At 69.7% G+C, this 22,003-nt stretch overlaps 2 protein-coding genes across 4 annotated transcripts; both read left to right on the top strand.

The window, feature by feature from the left end:
* The first annotated feature begins 1,024 nt into the window (after window positions 1-1,024).
* On the top strand, window positions 1,025-8,349 carry LOC120387498 (hypermethylated in cancer 1 protein-like). 2 transcript variants are annotated; one of them, XM_039508337.1, is made up of 2 exons: window positions 1,025-1,142; window positions 4,548-8,349. In XM_039508337.1, exons 1-2 carry the CDS (start codon window positions 1,132-1,134, stop codon window positions 6,469-6,471), a joined length of 1,935 nt encoding a protein of 644 aa, XP_039364271.1. In that variant the 5' UTR covers window positions 1,025-1,131; the 3' UTR covers window positions 6,472-8,349. The 2 variants fall into 2 exon arrangements, with proteins under 2 accessions (XP_039364271.1, XP_039364270.1); XM_039508336.1 differs by lacking the exon at window positions 1,025-1,142 and adding an exon at window positions 1,838-2,157.
* Window positions 8,350-9,875: 1,526 nt separating this feature from the next.
* On the top strand, window positions 9,876-17,916 carry HIC1 (HIC ZBTB transcriptional repressor 1). Of its 2 annotated transcripts, none has more exons than XM_039508338.1 (2): window positions 9,876-10,839; window positions 13,244-17,916. In XM_039508338.1, exons 1-2 carry the CDS (start codon window positions 10,788-10,790, stop codon window positions 15,154-15,156), a joined length of 1,965 nt encoding a protein of 654 aa, XP_039364272.1. In that variant the 5' UTR covers window positions 9,876-10,787; the 3' UTR covers window positions 15,157-17,916. The 2 variants fall into 2 exon arrangements, with proteins under 2 accessions (XP_039364272.1, XP_039364273.1); XM_039508339.1 differs by lacking the exon at window positions 9,876-10,839 and adding an exon at window positions 12,680-12,749.
* Window positions 17,917-22,003: the final 4,087 nt, after the last annotated feature.

Raw genomic sequence — 22,003 nt, 5'->3', positions numbered from 1 at the left:
AGACATTAACACACACACACAAAACAAAAACAAGGTCCTTTGGGGAGCAGGGGGGGGCTGGGCGGGAGGGACCTGGGTTGGGGGCAGCTGGACTAGGGGGAGCTGGACTGGGAGATTGGGGGGAGCTGCGATGAGGTGGGGAAGCTGGATCGGCAGCAGCTGGATCATGAGGTTCGGGGGAGCTGGGTTGGGGGAACTTGGATCGGGACATTGCAGGGGCGCTGGGCCGGCGATTTTCCCGCAGAACCAAACCTCCGGCGCACCCCTGGGCCGCGCGGTCTTTGCCGCCTTTCCCCTGCTCGGTCCCAGCAAGCGGGGCGCTTTTCCTTCCTTCATTTGCCATATTTGGGTGTCGCATTCCCAAGATCGATTGGCCAGTGTAAGTCACGTGGTGGCCCCCCAAAAACAACTTTCATTTTCAGCCGCCCCCAGGGGGACACTAACCGGTGCCCGGTGCCACAGCGCTCTGCCGCCAGCCGGCCCGCCAGCGCCGCGGGTGGTGTGAAATCCCCGGGCAGCTGGGGGTCCCCCCGGCTCCGCTGGGCCCGCTCCGCCCCAGGCCGGGGGACTCCGTGCGAGTAAGAAGAGCGAGGGGAGGCCGCAGGCGGGGCCCGGAGAGCCCAGCTGGTGCCCACAGGCCAGCGGCTTCCCTTGCCCAGGCCCCGCCAGCCCCTAGCCCGGAGCGGCCGCGTGGCTGGGCCGGAGTCCCTGCGCCCGAGGGCTCCAGAACCGGCCCCCAGGTCGGGCCCTCGCTCTCCAGCCCTGCAGCGGCGGCCTTCCCCGAGCGCCCCGGAGCCCCTGCCCTGCCCCGCCTGGCCCAGCGCGCTGCTCCCTGCGGAGCGCCCGGACCCCGCCTGCACCCCGGGCTGGCAGCTGCCGGGCCTACGGAGCCCACGTGGGCTGACCGCGACCTGTCCTCGCAGGCACCTGCCCCGGTGCCAGGGGCGCGCAGGTGCGCGGGGAGGAGCCGCCCGGCAGCGCAGATGCTGCAGGGGCTGCGAGCGGGGCTGGCGGCGCAGGAGCGGGGCGAGGGCGCTAGGTGGCAGCAGGAGCAGGCGCTACGGCCGACCGGGGCCTCGCCGAGACAGGGGCGAGCGCCCGGCGGGAGAATCGCTGCACCTGGCCTGAGCGATGAGCCCAAGGTAGGTGCCGGGAGAGCAGCCGACTCCCGGCCAGCGCGGGGGCAGGTGACCGGCCCAGGCGGCCACGGGAACTTCAGCCGGGGACTCGGGAGCCCGACACCGCCGGGAGCCACCTCCCGGGCTAAAGGGGGAGCCCGTCCCCGACCCGGTCCCCCCGCGAGACCGATCCCCGGCGCCCTTCGGGCCCATCCTGTGCGGTTAGCGCCGTTTCTCCGCAGCTGGAAGGGCCCCGCGGCGGGAGCAGGAAACCGGGGGAACCCGCCGCTCCCCGGCCCCCGAGAGACTCACCCAGGCATCCGGGACGGGAGCCGGGCTCCGGGGCTCGCTTGGGCGCTCTCCCTCCGCGGGAGTCGGGGCTGGAGGGGAAGGGGCCGCCGGGGAGCCGTGCGCGGACCTGGCGCTGCTCCTTCCACCTTCCCAACGGGCCCCTCCCAGCCCCGCGGCCCGGGCCGCCCCCCGCCCCGCAGGCAGCAGAAGCGGGTTAAATTCCCGCGCCCGGCGGACGCTTAGGGGGCGGGATCCGGGCAGGCCGGTGGCGGAGGCAAGCGGGGTTTTTCCTTCCCGCCGCGGGCAGGGGTCCCCGGGCCAGCTCCGTGGGGAGCCGTCCAGGGCCCCGCTCCTCCCCCTGCTGCCGGGGCCCGCTCGCCAGGCCCCGCCCGGGGAGGAGGAAATCAGCTGCTGTCCCTTTAACCGGCGCTGGCGCTGAGCGGAGTTCAGGCCGGGGTCAGTGGGAGTTCGCAGCCCGGGCTTTACCTTTGCGCCCAGCCGTGCGCCGGCGGCACATGCTGCCTCCTGCGCTGCGCCCCGGAGCGGCCGCCGGGCCTGGCACGCAGGGCGCAGCGAGCGCCGAGGGAGGCAGCGCCTTGGCAGCACAGCCCGCGGAGCTGGCATGGGCCGGAGGCGCCGGCTGGCGGCGGGAGCGCGCGGCGGGGACCCAGGGGCTGAGGCTGCTGCTCAGGGGACATGAGAGTCCGCAGAGACCTCGGCTGGCTGGCGGAAGCGACGGAGCCCCCAGGTACGCGGGCCGGGCCGGGCCGGGGCGGGAGGGCGCCGGTGCCAGGGGCTTCTGCCCGTGCCCCTGGAGCAGGGCGGGCGCTCACCTGGCCGGCGCCCCACTCATCCCGCACTGCAGCACGGACCGGGGACGGGGCGCCCGGGGCCACGGCTGGGTCCCTCCCGGGACAAGACCGCACAAAGCCGGGCAGGCGGCGCCGCAGCAGCCCGAGGCAGCGGGCGCTTTGCAGGGAACGGGGAGCGCAGCCCGGGGCGCCTGGCTCAGAGACCCGAGGGGGAAGGGTCGGTCCCTGCCGGGGCTGGCAAAGCGGCCGGAGGTGCTGGAACTCGGGTGCTGCGGGCGCGGCCACCCCCGGCTTGAAGTGGCGCCATCAGCACCAGGGTCACAGTTTGGTTCCGTGGCTCGCAGCATCCCCGCTCTCCTCGTTGTTCCGGCGCCCTGCAGGCGCCGCTGCCAGATCCTGGGAGGGGAGTTGAGGGCGAGGATCCGGGGAGCCAGCGCTGGGCCCCCGCGTGTCCCTGGCCCCAGAGCCGGCAGGGCCCCAGGGGTTCTCGCCCAGGTGGGGCCGGGCCCTGCCCTCGGTGCTCGGGCTCCCCGACAAGCCCATGGACGGGAGTCCCGCGGGCGACTCTCGCTGGCGGCCAGCAGAGCCGGCCTGGGACTTCCCCACGCGGGGCTGCAGGAAGGGACCGATCCCCGCGGGCAGACAGCGGGTCCCGCCGGGGCTGAGTCGGGCCGCGGCTGCCTGCGGGCGGGGACTGGCCCCTAGGCCGGTCTCTCTTCTCCAGCCCCTGTGCCCCGCTCCCCGGCCCCGCTCCAGCCCCAGGCACAGAGGTGCCGGACACAGGCCCGCGGGGGCTGCACAGGGGTTCGTGGCTCTCAGCGCCCCGTGAAACGTCCGTCCGGCGCCTCTGCCCAGAGATGCTGTAAAATGGCGAAGTTTGGCTCCCGGCGGGTGTCGGCTCCACCCGGCCGCCCTCGGGCTCGCACTGCCTGAGCCCAGTTGGCCCTGGCGCACCACGGCCCCTTCGCCTCCCAGGGGAGCCACCGCCTCGCTCTCCCCGCCACAGCAACTGCGCCAGCCGGGGCCCCGCTCGCTGCAGACCCGGCCCGGCCCGTGTCTAGGGCTCCGGCCATCCCGGTCCCAGGCCAGGCCGACCCGGCCAGCAGCGCCTTCCCCTCCCTTGCCCCGGCTCTCTCGAGTCGCCCCCGCCAGCCGCATCCCAGCGCCGTGCGGCCTGTCCCGGCCTGGGTCCGGGGAAAGGGGTCCCGCTCCCCCGGGGCCGCTTGGTCTCCCCAGCAAGCCAGGCCGGGCTGGGGCGAGTCGGCGAAGCCCTGCCCGGCTCCTCCGCTGGCTCTGGGGCCTCCTGGTGCGAAATCGGCGCCGCCGGCTACAATTAGGGCGCGCCAGGGAGGCAGGAGAAAGCAGGGCCGGAAGGCGAGGGGCTCCGGGCCCCCCAAGCACCCCTGGCCCCCGGGGCTGGCCCTGGAGCCCGGGCCCCGCTGTCGAGTTCGGGATCAGGAGCGGAGCGGGGCTCTTCCCCCCCCCCCCACCGGGGGCTGCGGGCGCTGGGGAGGGGCCGGCGGCCGCAGGCAGCAGCGGGCTGAGCTGCAGGCCAGCGGGTGCGCGTAAGGCGGGGAGGGGGCAGGGGGGAGGCAGAGGTGGCCCGGCCGGGGAGCGGCAGGTGGCCTGGCCCCTCCGCCCCCCGTTCAGGTGGGGCCGGGCTCGCAGGCGGCGCTGGAAGCGGAGGGAGTGATGTCACCTTCTCCCCGCGCCGGCAGGGGCTTTGCCCCCTCCCCCGCCGGGCCGCGCAGAGGAGCCCCGATATAAGGGGTGGCACAAGGCAGGCGGCAGCCAGTGCGCAGAGGAGGCGGCGCAGCCCCGGCTCCCCGGCAGGACTCGCCCTCTCCTCGCCAGGTAGCGGCTGGGCCCTGGCTGCTCCGCATCCCGGGGCTGGGGCTTCCCGCTGCGGCCGGCGGCGCGGCGCCCTCGCCCCGTCTAAGTGGCGCAGCTCCGAGAGCGCAACTGCCCCGGCTTCGCCTCCGCTCCCACCCGCAGCCGGCGGGGAGCCGCGACGGGCGCAGCGAGGCCGGGCGCTAGCAGGGGCGGCCGGCGAGCCGAGCCGAGCCCAGCCGGCGCGTGTGGGGCGGGCGCGTGTGGGGCCGGCGGCCCGAGGTCCCCGCTGCCCAGGCTGGGGCTCCCGCGCCGGGGCGGCAGGTCGGACGGCGGGGCCCGGCTCCCTCCCCGGGCAGCGCCCGCCGCTGCATTCCAAGGGCCTTGCGCAGCGGGCAGCGGGCGGGGATGTTTTGCCTAAATTAGGCCGCGCGCTGGGCCGGGCCGGGCCGGGCCGGCCGCCAGCCTGGCGCCCCTCACCGTGTGTCTCTTGCAGGTGGCGGGGGGAGCCCCGTGCTGGAGGCCATGGAGATGCCGAGCCACTCGAGGCAGCTGCTCCTGCAGCTCAACACGCAGCGGCCAAGGGCTTCCTGTGCGACGTGATCATCGTGGTGCAGAACGCGCTGTTCCGGGCGCACAAGAACATCCTGGCGGCCAGCAGCGCCTACCTGAAGTCGCTGGTGGTGCACGACAACCTGCTCAACCTGGACCACGAGATGGTGAGCCCGGGCGTCTTCCGCCTGGTGCTGGACTTCATCTACACCGGCCGCCTGGGCGAGTGCGAGCCGGGGGAGCCGGGCCTGGGCGCGGTGCTGGCGGCCGCCAGCTACCTGCAGGTGCCGGCCCTGGTGGCCCTGTGCAAGAAGAAGCTGAAGCGGACGGGCAAGTACTGCCACCTGCGAGGCGGCTACAGCCCCTACGGCAAGATGGCCAGGGGGCTGCGGGCCGCCACCCCCGTCATCCAGACCTGCTACTCGGGTGCCCCCCGGCCTGTGGACATGCAGCCTGGCGAGCCCCACAACCCCCTCAGCACCCAGTGCGGGGAGCTCTATGCCTCCGCCTCCCAGGGCACCGCCCTGCACCAGCCTGGGCTGTGCCCACCCGAGAGGCACTGCTCCCCCCCCTGCGGCCTGGACCTCTCCAAAAAGAGCCCCACCAGCCCTTCCTCCCAGCTGCTGCCCACAGACAGACTCCACCCGGGGGACAGCAGGGAGCCCTTGCTGCCCCCCAGGCACGACAGCCCCCCGGGCAGCGCTTCCCTGCTGGTCAACCACAGCTCTGCCTACAAAGACCCCCCCCAGGTGGGCGAAGGCGTGATCCACCCTGCGGAGCGCTTCCGTGGCAGCCCGCCCTGCGCCGAGCCCCTGGCCCGGGCCGAAGGCCGCGACTTCCTGTACCGCTGGATGAAGCACGAGCCCCCGGGCAGCTACCTGGAGGAGTGTGAGGCGGAGAAAGAGCCTGAGCGGGAGGAGAAGGCCGAGTCGCCCCCGCAGTCCCGCTACCCCAGCATCGAGAGCAACGAGCTGGAGAACGACAACAGCACCAGCGAGGACACGGGCAGCAGCGAGGGCCCCTCCCCTGGGGGCACCCTGGGCCCCTACTGCAGCCACCTGGCCTACGAGCCCGAGAGCCTGGGGGACAACCTGTACGTGTGCATCCCCTGCGGCAAGGGCTTCCCCAGCTCGGAGCAGCTCAACGCCCATGTGGAGGCCCACACCGAGGAGGAGCTGTACCACAAGGCGGCCTCGGAGCAGGCCGGCCCCTTCCTGGACAAAGGTGGCCAGAGCCTGGGCGACATCATCCGGCCCTACCGCTGCTCCTCCTGCGACAAGGCCTACAAGGACCCGGCCACGCTGCGGCAGCACGAGAAGACGCACTGGCTCACGCGGCCCTACCCCTGCACCATCTGCGGCAAGAAGTTCACGCAGCGCGGCACCATGACGCGGCACATGCGCAGCCACCTGGGCCTCAAGCCGTTCGCCTGCGACGCCTGCGGCATGCGCTTCACCCGGCAGTACCGGCTCACCGAGCACATGCGCATCCACTCGGGCGAGAAGCCCTACGAGTGCCAGGTGTGCGGCGGCAAGTTCGCCCAGCAGCGCAACCTCATCAGCCACATGAAGATGCACGTGGCCGGGCCCGACGGCAAGTCCAAGCTGGACTTCCCTGAGAGCGTCTTCGCCATGGCGCGGCTCACGGCCGACCAGCTGGGCCTCAAGCAGGAGAAAGCGGCCGAGCTGCTGTCGCACACCTCCCACTTCCTCAGCGACCCCAAGGGCCTGGAGAGCCTGTACCCGCTGGCCCGGTTCACAGCCGAGCACCTGGGGCTGAGCCAGGAGAAGGCGGCCGAGATGCTGGGTCCAGCCTCACACCTGCACAGCGAAGGGGGCCGGAGCATTGAGTGCTATTCCCCCACCTAACGGGGCATCCCTGGCACCCAGGGCTGCCCACTCCAGCCACAGCCAAAGAGCCCACGCGGCCATGGGGTCTGCAGAGCCCATCGCCCCCTCCCCAGATGGACTCTCTGTAGCATTTGGGGAGTGGAAACTTTTCTCCCTGAAAATGTGCAGCGGCCAAATGTTTTCTCCAGCCTCCATCCAATGGGGAAAGGCCAGAACAGCCAAAGAGGGGGTGGGGTGAGCCCCTGGCAAAGGGCACTGGGCAGCAGTTCTCTCCACCTGCTCACTCACCCTGGTGTGAGGGCAGCAGCAGAAGGGTTTGATCTTCTGAGGCCTCTGCAGGAATCTCTACACCCTGGCCCAGCAAACCCTGCCCAGAGCCTGGGCCTGGCGCGTGCCTCTTGCTACAGAGCCCTGGTTGGGGCAGCTCCTCTCCCAGCTCTGACTGCAGCTGGGCCTGGCTCCCAAAGATCCTCCTGGGCCCACCTCGCTGAGCCGAAACCAAAGCAACCAGCTGAGGAGGAGACCCAGCCCCCGCACCCTCGCTGTACTCAGGGATGGCCCCAGTGTCCTGCCTGGGCCAGGCCCAGCTGCCTCAGAGGAGAATTCCTGCCCTGGGCGATTCCTGAAGAACCTGAGCCCAGAGCCTCCCCCCGCCACCCTTCCCCAGTGGCTGGTGGGAGGGAGCGTGGATCTGGGGCCCAGCTGGCCTAGACTGAGCCCCTGGGCTGCATCCCTCCCCACCCTCCAGTCTCTGCTCAGCGGGGGGCTCAGGGGGGGACCGTGCTGCTGTTTCTCTGGGGGTCTCTGCTGGGAGCTGGGCTGGGAGCATGAGGACACGGGAGCCGTTTGTTAAACCCCAATTGAGCTTTCCCAGGGGTGGGCGGCCCCCCTCCTGCCTTACTAGGCTGCAGCGGGGGAGCTGCCCCCTCCCATAGCTGGTGCCCAGGCAGAGCAGGGCTCCAGGCCGCAGAGCATGCAGGCACGGGGCCGGGCTGCTCTCCGGCTCTGCCTTGCTGGGCACCGCTGGGCAGCAGGGCTCTGCCATGCTCGGGCAGGGGTGGGGCTGAGAGCTTTATGCTGAAGCCAGTTGGGGGCCAGTGACACTGAGGGGGTGAGCGGGTAGGTCTCTGGCCTGGTGGCCAATGGGGACAGGTGCTGCACGCAGGCGCCCCCTCGCCCCGCCCGGCCAGGCTGCACTGAGGGGCAGAGCCTCCCCGCACTCCTGGGTTAATGGGGCACAAGATCCAGGTGCTGCCACTCCCAGAGCCCTGCCTGGGGCCTTCCTTGCTCTGTCCAGGCTGGGCCACCAGAGCCGTAGAGGCTGGGCCGAGGGCCCTGGCCTGAGGGACCCGGGCGGGGTCCCATCCCACCCCCGTCTGGCCTGCAGGATAATGTGAAGCTCTTTTCCCTGCCTTAGTCTTTTCTCCTTTGCACACGAGGCCGAGGCGGCCACCCCACGGTGCCTGCTCCTGGCCTCCAACCCACTGTGCCTTTAGCCTGACCGGCTGCTCCGCCAAGGGGGCTTGGCTCCGACTGTCCATGCTGCCGGCTCAGGTGCCTCTGGCTAGCAGAGACTCAGGGCTCTGACCCTGCCTCCAGCTGCGCAGGAACTTGGGCACCAAACGGGCTCCCCGGGCCCAGGCAACGAAGGGCTTGGCTAGGGCCAGGAATCCCAGGCCAGAGTCCAGCACAGGCTGCCCTGCCCCCTTGCAGCCAACAGGGCAAAGCTGCAGCAGCTGCGACCAAAGCGCAGGGGGAGGGGACGTATCCAGTGCATGGATCCAGGTCTCCCTGCCCCCTCCCACTTTGTATATTCTTCTGATTTGTACACGGGCGTTTTATCCCGTCCTTTTCTATACTCAAGACCAAATGAGCAATAAAGTGACATTAACACAGGAGGTCTCGGCTCCTTCTTTTGGTCTGGATGGGCCCAGCCTGGGGCTGGGGCCTGGGCCTGGCAAACTCCACTCCTGAGGGGGTGACCTGGGAGTGGGCAGTCGGGTGCTGGCCCAGCCTGGGGAGGGTTGAGGGTGACGAGGGACGTGGCTCCAAAGCCCAGCTGTGGGGCTAGTGGCTGCTCTAAGGCATGCAGCCTGGGGGAGTTTCCACCCTGACTCCAGGCCCCTCCTGGGGCACCAGCGAGGGTCCCTTGGCGCAGAGGTGCTGCCATAAAGGGCAGCCCTGGGACTCGAAGCCAGAGCTGTGGTGGGTGTTTCTGCTGCAGTCCAGCACTGGGCCAGGGGTGACAGGCTCCCCCCATGAGGAGAACAGCGGGGGGGGGGGGAACAGGCTCCCCTGGGGGAGAACAGCACTGGGCCAGGGGTGACAGGCTCCCCCCATGGGGAGAACAGCACTGGGGGGGGGAACAGGCTCCCCTGGGGGAGAACAGCACTGGGCCAGGGGTGACAGGCTCCCCCCATGGGGAGAACAGCACTGGGAAACAGGCTCCTGGGAGAACAGCACTGGGCCAGGGTGACAGGCTCCCCATGAGGAGAACAGCACTGGGGAACAGGCTCCCCGGCCGAGAACAGCACTGGGCCAGGGGTGACAGGCTCCCCCCATGGGGAGAACAGCACTGGGCCAGGGGTGACAGGCTCCCCCCATGGGGAGAACAGCACGGGGGGGGGGACCAGGCTCCCCGGGGGAGAACAGCACTGGGCCAGGGGTGACAGGCTCCCCCCATGGGGAGAACAGCACTGGGGGGGGAACAGGCTCCCCCCATGGGGAGAACAGCACTGGGCCAGGGGTGACAGGCTCCCCCCAGGGGGAGAACAGCACTGGGGGGGGGAACAGGCTCCCCTGGGGGAGAACAGCACTGGGCCAGGGGTGACAGGCTCCCCTGGGGGAGAACAGCACTGGGCCAGGGGTGACAGGCTCCCCCCATGGGGAGAACAGCAAGGGGGGATAATGGACTATTCACTGCTGTGGCACAAGCAGGAATTCTGGGCTGGCTGCAGGACGCTGGGGCAGATGCTCTGCTCTGGGCTGTGCAGGGGGACGGGCTGGCTGGCCACCATGGTCCCTTGCTGGCCTCTTTGAATTCAATGGCAAAACTCCTTCGGGGTCTGTGGGGAGCCTCCTGGCCCGGCTGGGAAAGGGGGGCCCGGCTCCATTTCACCCCCAAACTCGGCAGCGGTTCCCAGGGCTGGAGCTGCTGCCGGGCCCAGCTGGGGCTGCAGGCCCGTGAGCCCCGATTCCCACCCCAGCTGGGACCAGAACAGAACGAGGCAGCCCAGAGAAGCATTTGGTAGGAAAAACTTTTTAAGAAAACATCTTAACAAAGCAACACAACCGCAGCTAAGGGGCGGGGCGGGGCCCAGGGTCTGCCCCGCCTCCTGGGCACCAGGTGAAGCGAAGAACCCGAGAGTCACCCCAGAGCCAAAGGGCAGGGCTGGAGCACAGCCAGCACCCGGCCACGGGGAGCAGCCAGCAGTCCTGGGGGAAGCGGGGCCCAGAGCATAGACCCCCGGGAGCCACATCCCGGGCTAAAGGGGGAGCCCGTCCCCGTCCCCGACCCGGTCCCCCCGCGGGGCCGGTCCCCGGCGCCCTTCGGGCCCATCCTGTGCGGTTAGCGCCGTTTCTCCGCAGCTGGAAGGGCCCCGCGGCGGGAGCAGGAAACCGGGGGAACCCGCCGCTCCCCGGCCCCCGAGAGACTCACCCAGGCATCCGGGACGGGAGCCGGGCTCCGGGGCTCGCTTGGGCGCTCTCCCTCCGCGGGAGTCGGGGCTGGAGGGGAAGGGGCCGCCGGGGAGCCGTGCGCGGACCTGGCGCTGCTCCTTCCACCTTCCCAACGGGCCCCTCCCAGCCCCGCGGCCCGGGCCGCCCCCCGCCCCGCAGGCAGCAGAAGCGGGTTAAATTCCCGCGCCCGGCGGACGCTTAGGGGGCGGGATCCGGGCAGGCCGGTGGCGGAGGCAAGCGGGGTTTTTCCTTCCCGCCGCGGGCAGGGGTCCCCGGGCCAGCTCCGTGGGGAGCCGTCCAGGGCCCCGCTCCTCCCCCTGCTGCCGGGGCCCGCTCGCCCGGCCCCGCCCGGGGAGGAGGAAATCAGCTGCTGTCCCATTAACAGGCGCTGGCGCTGAGCGGAGTTCAGGCCGGGGTCAGTGGGAGTTCGCAGCCCGGGCTTTACCTTTGCGCCCAGCCGTGCGCCGGCGGCACATGCTGCCTCCTGCGCTGCGCCCCGGAGCGGCCGCCGGGCCTGGCACGCAGGGCGCAGCGAGCGCCGAGGGAGGCAGCGCCTTGGCAGCACAGCCCGCGGAGCTGGCATGGGCCGGAGGCGCCGGCTGGCGGCGGGGAGCGCGCGGCGGGGACCCAGGGGCTGAGGCTGCTGCTCAGGGGACATGAGAGTCCGCAGAGACCTCGGCTGGCTGGCGGAAGCGACGGAGCCCCCAGGTACGCGGGCCGGTCCGGGGCTGGAGGGCGCCGGTGCCAGTGGCTTCTGCCCGTGCCCCTGGAGCAGGGCGGGCGCTCACCTGGCCGGCGCCCCACTCACCCCGCACTGCAGCACGGACCGGGGACGGGGCGCCCGGGGCCACGGCTGGGTCCCTCCCGGGACGCGACCGCACAAAGCCGGGCAGGCGGCGCCGCAGCAGCCTGAGGCAGCGGGCGCTTTGCAGGGAACGGGGAGCGCAGCCCGGGGCGCCTGGCTCAGAGACCCGAGGGGGAAGGGTCGGTCCCTGCCGGGGCTGGAACTCGGGTGCTGCGGGCGCGGCCACCCCCGGCTTGAAGTGGCGCCATCAGCACCAGGGTCACAGTTTGGTTCCGTGGCTCGCAGCATCCCCGCTCTCCTCGTTGTTCCGGCGCCCTGCAGGCGCCGCTGCCAGATCCCGGGAGGGGAGTTGAGAGCGAGGATCCGGGGAGCCAGCGCTGGGCCCCCGCGTGTCCCTGGCCCCAGAGCCGGCAGGGCCCCAGGGGTTCTCGCCCAGGTGGGGCCGGGCCCTGCCCTCGGTGCTCGGGCTCCCCGACAAGCCCATGGACGGGAGTCCCGCGGGCGACTCTCGCTGGCGGCCAGCAGAGCCGGCCTGGGACTTCCCCACGCGGGGCTGCAGGAAGGGACCGATCCCCGCGGGCAGACAGCGGGTCCCGCCGGGGCTGAGTCGGGCCGCGGCTGCCTGCGGGCGGGGACTGGCCCCTAGGCCGGTCTCTCTTCTCCAGCCCCTGTGCCCCGCTCCCCGGCCCCGCTCCAGCCCCAGGCACAGAGGTGCCGGACCCAGGCCCGCGGGGGCTGCAGTGGAGGCGGTTTCCATCCTGCACAGGGGTTCGTGGCTCTCAGCGCCCCGTGAAACGTCCGTCCGGCACCTCTGCCCAGAGATGCTGTAAAATGGCGAAGTTTGGCTCCCGGCGGGTGTCGGCTCCACCCGGCCGCCCTCGGGCTCGCACTGCCTGAGCCCAGTTGGCCCTGGCGCACCACGGCCCCTTCGCCTCCCAGGGGAGCCACCGCCTCGCTCTCCCCGCCACAGCAACTGCGCCAGCCGGGGCCCCGCTCGCTGCAGACCCGGCCCGGCCCGTGTCTAGGGCTCCGGCCATCCCGGTCCCAGGCCAGGCCGACCCGGCCAGCAGCGTCTTCCCCTCCCTTGCCCCGGCTCTCTCGAGTCGCCCCCGCCAGCCGCATCCCAGCGCCGTGCGGCCTGTCCCGGCCTGGGTCCGGGGAAAGGGGTCCCGCTCCCCCGGGGCCGCTTGGTCTCCCCAGCAAGCCAGGCCGGGCTGGGGCGAGTCGGGGAAGCCCTGCCCGGCTCCTCCGCTGGCTCTGGGGCCTCCTGGTGCGAAATCGCCGCCGCCGGCTACAATTAGGGCGCGCCAGGGAGGCAGGAGAAAGCAGGGCCGGAAGGCGAGGGGCTCCGGGCCCCCCAAGCACCCCTGGCCCCCGGGGCTGGCCCTGGAGCCCGGGCCCCGCTGTCGAGTTCGGGATCAGCAGCGGAGCGGGGCTCTCCCCCCCCCCCGGGGGCTGCGGGCGCTGGGGAGGGGTCGGCGGCCGCAGGCAGCAGCGGGCTGAGCTGCAGGCCAGCGGGTGCGCGTAAGGCGGGGAGGGGGCAGGGGGGAGGCAGAGGTGGCCCGGCCGGGGAGCGGCAGGTGGCCTGGCCCCTCCGCCCCCCGTTCAGGTGGGGCCGGGCTCGCAGGCGGCGCTGGAAGCGGAGGGAGTGATGTCACCTTCTCCCCGCGCCGGCAGGGGCTTTGCCCCCTCCCCCGCCGGGCCGCGCAGAGGAGCCCCGATATAAGGGGTGGCACAAGGCAGGCGGCAGCCAGTGCGCAGAGGAGGCGGCGCAGCCCCGGCTCCCCGGCAGGACTCGCCCTCTCCTCGCCAGGTAGCGGCTGGGCCCTGGCTGCTCCGCATCCCGGGGCTGGGGCTTCCCGCTGCGGCCGGCGGCGCGGCGCCCTCGCCCCGTCTAAGTGGCGCAGCTCCGAGAGCGCAACTGCCCCGGCTTCGCCTCCGCTCCCACCCGCAGCCGGCGGGGAGCCGCGACGGGCGCAGCGAGGCCGGGCGCTAGCAGGGGCGGCCGGCGAGCCGAGCCGAGCCCAGCCGGCGCGGGTCCTGCCGCCTCGCTGGGCCCTTGGGGCGGGCGCGTGGGGCCGGCGGCCCGAGGTCCCCGCTGCCCAGGCTGGGGCTCCCGCGCCGGGGGGCGGCAGGTCGGACGGCGGGGCCCGGCTCCCTCCCCGGGCAGCGCCCGCCGCTGCATTCCAAGGGCCTTGCGCAGCGGGCAGCGGGCGGGGATGTTTTGCCTAAATTAGGCCGCGCGCTGGGCCGGGCCGGGCCGGGCCGGCCGCCAGCCTGGCGCCCCTCACCGTGTGTCTCTTGCAGGTGGCGGGGGGAGCCCCGTGCTGGAGGCCATGGAGATGCCGAGCCACTCGAGGCAGCTGCTCCTGCAGCTCAACACGCAGCGGGCCAAGGGCTTCCTGTGCGACGTGATCATCGTGGTGCAGAACGCGCTGTTCCGGGCGCACAAGAACATCCTGGCGGCCAGCAGCGCCTACCTGAAGTCGCTGGTGGTGCACGACAACCTGCTCAACCTGGACCACGAGATGGTGAGCCCGGGCGTCTTCCGCCTGGTGCTGGACTTCATCTACACCGGCCGCCTGGGCGAGTGCGAGCCGGGGGAGCCGGGCCTGGGCGCGGTGCTGGCGGCCGCCAGCTACCTGCAGGTGCCGGCCCTGGTGGCCCTGTGCAAGAAGAAGCTGAAGCGGACGGGCAAGTACTGCCACCTGCGAGGCGGCTACAGCCCCTACGGCAAGATGGCCAGGGGGCTGCGGGCCGCCACCCCCGTCATCCAGACCTGCTACTCGGGTGCCCCCCGGCCTGTGGACATGCAGCCTGGCGAGCCCCACAACCCCCTCAGCACCCAGTGCGGGGAGCTCTATGCCTCCGCCTCCCAGGGCACCGCCCTGCACCAGCCTGGGCTGTGCCCACCCGAGAGGCACTGCTCCCCCCCCTGCGGCCTGGACCTCTCCAAAAAGAGCCCCACCAGCCCTTCCTCCCAGCTGCTGCCCACAGACAGACTCCACACGGGGACAGCAGAGCCCTTGCTGCCCCCCAGGCACGACAGCCCCCCGGGCAGCGCTTCCCTGCTGGTCAACCACAGCTCTGCCTACAAAGACCCCCCCCAGGTGGGCGAAGGCGTGATCCACCCTGCGGAGCGCTTCCGTGGCAGCCCGCCCTGCGCCGAGCCCCTGGCCCGGGCCGAAGGCCGTGACTTCCTGTACCGCTGGATGAAGCACGAGCCCCCGGGCAGCTACCTGGAGGAGTGTGAGGCGGAGAAAGAGCCTGAGCGGGAGGAGAAGGCCGAGTCGCCCCCGCAGTCCCGCTACCCCAGCATCGAGAGCAACGAGCTGGAGAACGACAACAGCACCAGCGAGGACACGGGCAGCAGCGAGGGCCCTCCTGGGGGCACCCTGGGCCCCTACTGCAGCCACCTGGCCTACGAGCCCGAGAGCCTGGGGGACAACCTGTACGTGTGCATCCCCTGCGGCAAGGGCTTCCCCAGCTCGGAGCAGCTCAACGCCCACGTGGAGGCCCACACCGAGGAGGAGCTGTACCACAAAGCAGCCTCGGAGCAGGCCGGCCCCTTCCTGGACAAAGGTGGCCAGAGCCTGGGCGACATCATCCGGCCCTACCGCTGCTCCTCCTGCGACAAGGCCTACAAGGACCCGGCCACGCTGCGGCAGCACGAGAAGACGCACTGGCTCACGCGGCCCTACCCCTGCACCATCTGCGGCAAGAAGTTCACGCAGCGCGGCACCATGACGCGGCACATGCGCAGCCACCTGGGCCTCAAGCCGTTCGCCTGCGACGCCTGCGGCATGCGCTTCACCCGGCAGTACCGGCTCACCGAGCACATGCGCATCCACTCGGGCGAGAAGCCCTACGAGTGCCAGGTGTGCGGCGGCAAGTTCGCCCAGCAGCGCAACCTCATCAGCCACATGAAGATGCACGTGGCCGGGCCCGACGGCAAGTCCAAGCTGGACTTCCCTGAGAGCGTCTTCGCCATGGCGCGGCTCACGGCCGACCAGCTGGGCCTCAAGCAGGAGAAAGCGGCCGAGCTGCTGTCGCACACCTCCCACTTCCTCAGCGACCCCAAGGGCCTGGAGAGCCTGTACCCGCTGGCCCGGTTCACAGCCGAGCACCTGGGGCTGAGCCAGGAGAAGGCGGCCGAGATGCTGGGTCCAGGCCCACTGCTGCACGGCGACCGGACCATAGAGTGCTATTCCCCCACCTAGTGCGGTGGCGCAAGACCCCCAGGGCCGCCCACCGCAGCTGGAGCCAAAGAGGCCGCGTGGCTGCTGGGTCTGCAGAGCCAGCGGTTCTAGCCCCAGATGGACTCTCTGTAGCATTTGGGGAGTGGGAATTATTTTCCCAGAAAATGTGCAGTGGTGGAGATCTTCTGCTTCCCCCACTTCATGGGGACAGACCAGCCCAGCCAAACAGCGGGGGGGAGGCCAAGCCCCTAGCTGAGGGTCCCACATGAGTGGTGCTGCGGTGGTGCTGGGAGTAATATGCCGCCGGGGTGGGGCTGTGTTTCAGCTGGGCTATGGCTTGGTGCGAATAGTAGGGTGATGGGGTGCGGCTGTGATCAAACCCCACTTCCTGGCCCACGGCATCCATCCCCTCTTGCGTCCTGTCATAGCTGCTCCCTGGAGGCTGCCAGGAGCCGTGCCCAGATACAGGGCAGTCTGTTCCGTGCCCCTGCCTTACCTGGCACAGCCACCAAGTGCCCAGCAGGGGCTGGTGCCTCCCACCACAAGGAAAATGTGAACCTGCCTCCTACCTCAGGAGCCAGTCGCTCCCCTCCCTGGGACTCAAGGAGGGCCATGGCAGCCTTCCCCGCCAGCCTCCCTGCTGCAGACGGGCCCAATACGAGCACAATAACCCAGCTCTGTGCCCACTGCTTAAATCTTCCTCTCCTGCCCCCGCCCCCTGCCCCCAGTCCTAGGCTGCCTCTGCTCAGGCCCCCCTGGAGCCCAGCTTCCCAATGGCGCCAGGCCCAGAGGAGCCCAGGGCTCTGCGAGGGACACAGACATTTGCTGTTGAAGCAACTGCAGCTCCGCTTTGTGCCTCAATGAAAACTGGCTTTCGCAGCTGCCTTCAGCTGGGATCCCCCCGGCTTTGCTCACCAGCCTGAACTCCGGCTCGAGAGCGCGGCCCAGCCTGCTGCAAATGCAGAGGGGCCCCTCCATTGTCCAGGGCTGTCATGTCCACTAGGCACTGGCTGCACCCCAGCCAGAAGGGGCTGTCAGTGCCTGCTGCAGGGAACATGAGCCTGGCTCGACCCCTGGTAGCATGGGCGGTGGCAGCAGGAACAGCTCTTACCCAGAGTAGCCTTGTCCCTGCAGCCTTTGGAGGAGCTGCCCGTGGGCACAGCTTTGTCCAGCAGCCGGATCCCTGCTGGGTATAGTGGGAGCAGCAGAAGGGTTTGATCTTCTGAGGCCTCTGCAGGAATCTCTACACCCTGGCCCAGCAAACCCTGCCCAGAGCCTGGGCCTGGCACGTGCCTCTTGCTACAGAGCCCTGGTTGGGGCAGCTCCTCTGCCAGCTCTGACTGCAGCTGGGCCTGGCTCCCAAAGATCCTCCTGGGCCCACCTCGCTGAGCCGAAACCAAAGCAACCAGCTGAGGAGGAGACCCAGCCCCCGCACCCTCGCTGTACTCAGGGATGGCCCCAGTGTCCTGCCTGGGCTGGGCCAGGCCCAGCTGCCTCAGAGGAGAATTCCTGCCCTGGGCGATTCCTGAGCCCAGAGCCTCCCCCCGCCACCCTTCCCCAGTGGCTGGTGGGAGGGAGCGTGGATCTGGGGCCCAGCTGGCCTAGACTGAGCCCCTGGGCTGCATCCCTCCCCACCCTCCAGTCTCTGCTCAGCGGGGGGCTCAGGGGGGGACCGTGCTGCTGTTTCTCTGGGGGTCTCTGCTGGGAGCTGGGCTGGGAGCATGAGGACACGGGAGCCGTTTGTTAAACCCCAATTGAGCTTTCCCAGGGGTGGGCGGCCCCCCTCCTGCCTTACTAGGCTGCAGCGGGGGAGCTGCCCCCTCCCATAGCTGGTGCCCAGGCAGAGCAGGGCTCCAGGCCGCAGAGCATGCAGGCACGGGGCCGGGCTGCTCTCCGGCTCTGCCTTGCTGGGCACCGCTGGGCAGCAGGACTCTGCCATGCTCGGGCAGGGGTGGGGCTGAGAGCTTTATGCTGAAGCCAGTTGGGGGCCAGTGACACTGAGGGGGTGAGCGGGTAGGTCTCTGGCCTGGTGGCCAATGGGGACAGGTGCTGCACGCAGGCGCCCCCTCGCCCCGCCCGGCCAGGCTGCACTGAGGGGCAGAGCCTCCCCGCACTCCTGGGTTAATGGGGCACAAGATCCAGGTGCTGCCACTCCCAGAGCCCTGCCTGGGGCCTTCCTTGCTCTGTCCAGGCTGGGCCACCAGAGCCGTAGAGGCTGGGCCGAGGGCCCTGGCCTGAGGGACCCAGGGCGGGGTCCCATCCCACCCCCGTCTGGCCTGCAGGATAATGTGAAGCTCTTTTCCCTGCCTTAGTCTTTTCTCCTTTGCACACGAGGCCGAGGCGGCCACCCCACGGTGCCTGCTCCTGGCCTCCAACCCACTGTGCCTTTAGCCTGACCGGCTGCTCCGCCAAGGGGGCTTGGCTCCGACTGTCCATGCTGCCGGCTCAGGTGCCTCTGGCAGAGAGAGAGGGCTCTGACCCTGCCTCCAGCTGCGCAGGAACTTGGGCACCAAACGGGCTCCCCAGGCAACGAAGGGCTTGGCTAGGGCCCGGAATCCCAGGCCAGAGTCCAGCACAGGCTGCCCTGCCCCCTTGCAGCCAACAGGGCAAAGCTGCAGCAGCTGCGACCAAAGCGCAGGGGGAGGGGACGTATCCAGTGCATGGATCCAGGTCTCCCTGCCCCCTCCCACTTTGTATATTCTTCTGATTTGTACACGGGCGTTTTATCCCGTCCTTTTCTATACTCAAGACCAAATGAGCAATAAAGTGACATTAACACAGGAGGTCTCGGCTCCTTCTTTTGGTCTGGATGGGCCCAGCCTGGGGCTGGGGCCTGGGCCTGGCAAACTCCACTCCTGAGGGGGTGACCTGGGAGTGGGCAGTCGGGTGCTGGCCCAGCCTGGGGAGGGTTGAGGATGACGAGGGACGTGGCTCCAAAGCCCAGCTGTGGGGCTAGTGGCTGCTCTAAGGCATGCAGCCTGGGGGAGTTTCCACCCTGACTCCAGGCCCCTCCTGGGGCACCAGCGAGGGTCCCTTGGCGCAGAGGTGCTGCCGTAAAGGGCAGCCCTGGGACTCGAAGCCAGAGCTGTGGTGGGTGTTTCTGCTGCAGTCCAGCACTGGGCCAGGGGTGACAGGCTCCCCCCATGAGGAGAACAGCGGGGGGGGGAACAGGCTCCCCTGGGGGAGAACAGCACTGGGCCAGGGGTGACAGGCTCCCCCCATGGGGAGAACAGCACTTGGGAGGGGGACAGGCTCCCCGGGGGAGAACAGCACTGGGCCAGGGGTGACAGGCTCCCCCCATGGGGAGAACAGCACTGGGGGGGGGAGAACAGGCTCCCCCCATGGGGAGAACAGCACTGGGCCAGGGGTGACAGGCTCCCCCCATGGGGAGAACAGCACTGGGGGAAACAGGCTCCTGGGGAGAACAGCACTGGGGGGGGGAACAGGCTCCCCCCATGGGGAGAACAGCACTGGGGGGGGGGAAACAGGCTCCCCGGGGGAGAACAGCACTGGGCCAGGGGTGACAGGCTCCCCCCATGGGGAGAACAGCACTGGGGGGGGGAGAACAGGCTCCCCTGGGGGAGAACAGCACTGGGCCAGGGGTGACAGGCTCCCCCCATGGGGAGAACAGCAAGGGGGGGATAATGGACTATTCACTGCTGTGGCACAAGCAGGAATTCTGGGCTGGCTGCAGGACGCTGGGGCAGATGCTCTGCTCTGGGCTGTGCAGGGGGACGGGCTGGCTGGCCACCATGGTCCCTTGCTGGCCTCTTTGAATTCAATGGCAAAACTCCTTCGGGGTCTGTGGGGAGCCTCCTGGCCCGGCTGGGAAAGGGGGGCCCGGCTCCATTTCACCCCCAAACTCGGCAGCGGTTCCCAGGGCTGGAGCTGCTGCCGGGCCCAGCTGGGGCTGCAGGCCCGTGAGCCCCGATTCCCACCCCAGCTGGGACCAGAACAGAACGAGGCAGCCCAGAGAAGCATTTGGTAGGAAAAACTTTTTAAGAAAACATCTTAACAAAGCAACACAACCGCAGCTAAGGGGCGGGGCCCAGGCTCTGCCCCGCCTCCTGGGCACCAGGTGAAGCGAAGAACCCAAGAGTCACCCCAGAGCCAAAGGGCAGGGCTGGAGCACAGCCAGCACCCGGCCACGGGGAGCAGCCAGCAGTCCTGGGGGAAGCGGGGCCCCAGAGCCTATGAGGGCGGGTGCTGCCTCCAGACGGTCACCAGCAGGTCCTTGTGTCCACGGCGGATCATGCTGCCAACAGTCAGGTCCCAGAGCAGTTCCTGCAGTCCGGGGACATCTCTGAGAAGCAGCAGCTGGCGCCAGCAGCGTCCTGGGGAGATGGTGGGAGCAAGTCCTTCCAGGGGAGGGCATGGGGTGTCCCTTTCACTGGCCAGCTCTCTCCTGACGCCGCGGCTCAGCCGGGGCCGTTCAATGGCAGAGTTCAGCAGGTGCGTCAGAACAAACGTTTCAAGCGCCGCACGGTTTGGGGAAAGGTAAACGGGCGAACGTCGCTTAGAGCGAAGCCCGGCCTGCCCCAGCTCCTTGCACAGATCACACCAGCAGCCCCCCTTGGCACAGTTCAGTCCTAAGGTCCTGGGCCGGGTGTCCAGTAGCAGGTGGCAGCGGCTCCAGGCTGCGTTCCTTTAGCGCCCCTGCAGGCATGCTCTGGCCTGGAGACCTCCCCAGTACCGACCGGCCCCTGCCTGCATGTCACAGCCCCAACCTCGGTCCAGGGGCTCGTCCCCAGCCCAGGCACCTCCTCCTGCTGCCTAGCCCCCCCGGAGCGAGCCGTGACAGGAAGGCAGGGGCTGCAGGGAGGCTCTTTGTAAAGCCCCTGGCTAGCACTGCTTGGTGAGCACCAGGACTCAGGCTGCCCTGGCATCTGTAATTGGCACAGCAGGGCCTGGGGGCACAGCCCTGCCCCACGCCAAGGTCCCAGGCGAGGCAGTCCCTGGGGAAGGGCTGATGAGCTGCTGGTGGTGAGAGAAACCCCCCATCTGCCGGTGAGCAGCCGCCTCCCTCTCTCCTGAGGGAGGCCAGAGAGAGCACTGTCCCCTTCCCAACGCCCCCGGGGCAGCGCTGCATCCTTGCCTCACTGGCAAAAACAAACAGCTGGCTTGGGTCTGGCTGCCTCCCTCCCCTCCCCCACAGGGCCCTTGGCCCCCTGGGCTCCTGCAGAGATGCTGGCCCTGCGTGGGGAAGGCCTGGGAGTACAGCAAAGTCCCTAGAGAGGGCAACATTGCGCCTTCCTGAAGGTGCTGGGTACCTGCCTGGCCACAGGGCTCCCTGGGCTGTTCTGCAGAGGCCTGGCCTAGCTGCAGGAGCTTGGAGCTGACTACAGCTCCTTCAGCCTCTGCCCCCTGCGATGCCCCGCCAGGGCTCTGACTCAGCCCAGGAGGGCCTGGCTCCGGGGGCCTCGCTGGGCCGCACTTGCCCAGCAGCACTAGGAAGCTGCACCAGTGCCTGGCGCCTGGGACCCTTTCCACTCTGGAGAGGACGTTGCCTGACAAGGCTCAATGAGGCAGATGATGGGGCAATGGGGTCAGCTCAAGGGCTCCCCATCCAGGCTGACGGGGCAACTAGCTCTCGCACAGCTGCTCAAGCAGCCACTATTGGCAGGTCAGTGTCAGGGCCTTGTTCACTGTTGCCCAGCCCAGCTGCTTCTGCCTTCTGGCCACAGGAATAATTCACCTTCTCCTGGGCCCCTCTGGCCCCGTATGACAGCCCCTGGGAAAGCGAGCACCTGAGAGCCCCCTCAGCACCCCAAAGCACGGCCTGGCATGAGCTCCGGGGGACTCAATGGAGAGTTTTATTGTAATGTCAAAGCCTTAAGAGCAGGTTACAAGCATGACAAGAGGCAGGGAGTGTGTGGGGCAGGATCTAAGGGTGTGCATCTGGTATGGGGGAGCAGAGCAGGGGGCTCGGGAGGTATATGGGGCAGAGGGGCAGAGCAGGGGGCTCGGGAGGTATATGGGGCAGAGGGGCAGAGCAGGGGGCTCGGGAGGTATATGGGGCAGAGGAGCAGAGCAGGGGTCGGGAGGTATATGGGGCAGAGGAGCAGAGCAGGGGTCGGGAGGTATATGGGGCAGAGGGGAAGAGCAGGGGGGTCGGGAGGTATATGGGGCAGAGGAGCAGAGCAGGGGGGTCGGGAGGTATATGGGGCAGAGGGGCAGAGCAGGGGGCTCGGGAGGTATATGGGGCAGAGGGGCAGAGCAGGGGGCTCGGGAGGTATATGGGGCAGAGGGGCAGAGCAGGGGGCTCGGGAGGTATATGGGGCAGAGGAGCAGAGCAGGGGGGTCGGGAGGTATATGGGGCAGAGGATGTGTGGAGCAGAGTGACAGAAGCAATGAAGGATGAATGCAGCCTGGGTATTTAATGCTTTTCCTTAGCAGCAATGGATCCTGAGCAAGACACAACCCCACAGCCTGAGGTGACGTTCTCAGAGCAGGACCTGCTGCCCCCATGCTGCAGAGGGGACCAGAGCATCTTGAAAAGGGGAAAAAGAGCCAAATATCCGTTATTTCCAGCCGGGCTCCAGTGTTGGGAAGTGATGGGGCTGCCGCAGCCCTGCTCCCGTGGGACACAACTAGGGCTGCAAGGAGCTGCCAGCAAAGTGGACAGATGAAGGAATCGAGCCAGGCCGGGAGGAACAGCCAAGGTGTGAGCGAAATGGCCAGAGAGGGCAGGACGGACCCTGAGCTCCACGTTCACAGTGTCTCGGGGGCGCAGCCAGGGCTCCCGCAGGAACACAAGCCCCTCTGGAAACCGCCAGCAGGGACTGCCACAAAGCCAGGTCCCTCCCGCTTCCCGTAGCCAGTTAACAGACAGGAGGCTCCCACTCCTCTGGCTGGCTCAGGGCACAGC

Source organism: Mauremys reevesii, linkage group 20, assembly GCF_016161935.1.
Source record: "Mauremys reevesii isolate NIE-2019 linkage group 20, ASM1616193v1, whole genome shotgun sequence".
Taxonomy (NCBI): Eukaryota; Metazoa; Chordata; order Testudines; family Geoemydidae; genus Mauremys; species Mauremys reevesii.
The sequence above is the reverse complement of the archived record's forward strand: the minus strand, read 5'-3'. Positions and strand labels throughout refer to the sequence as shown.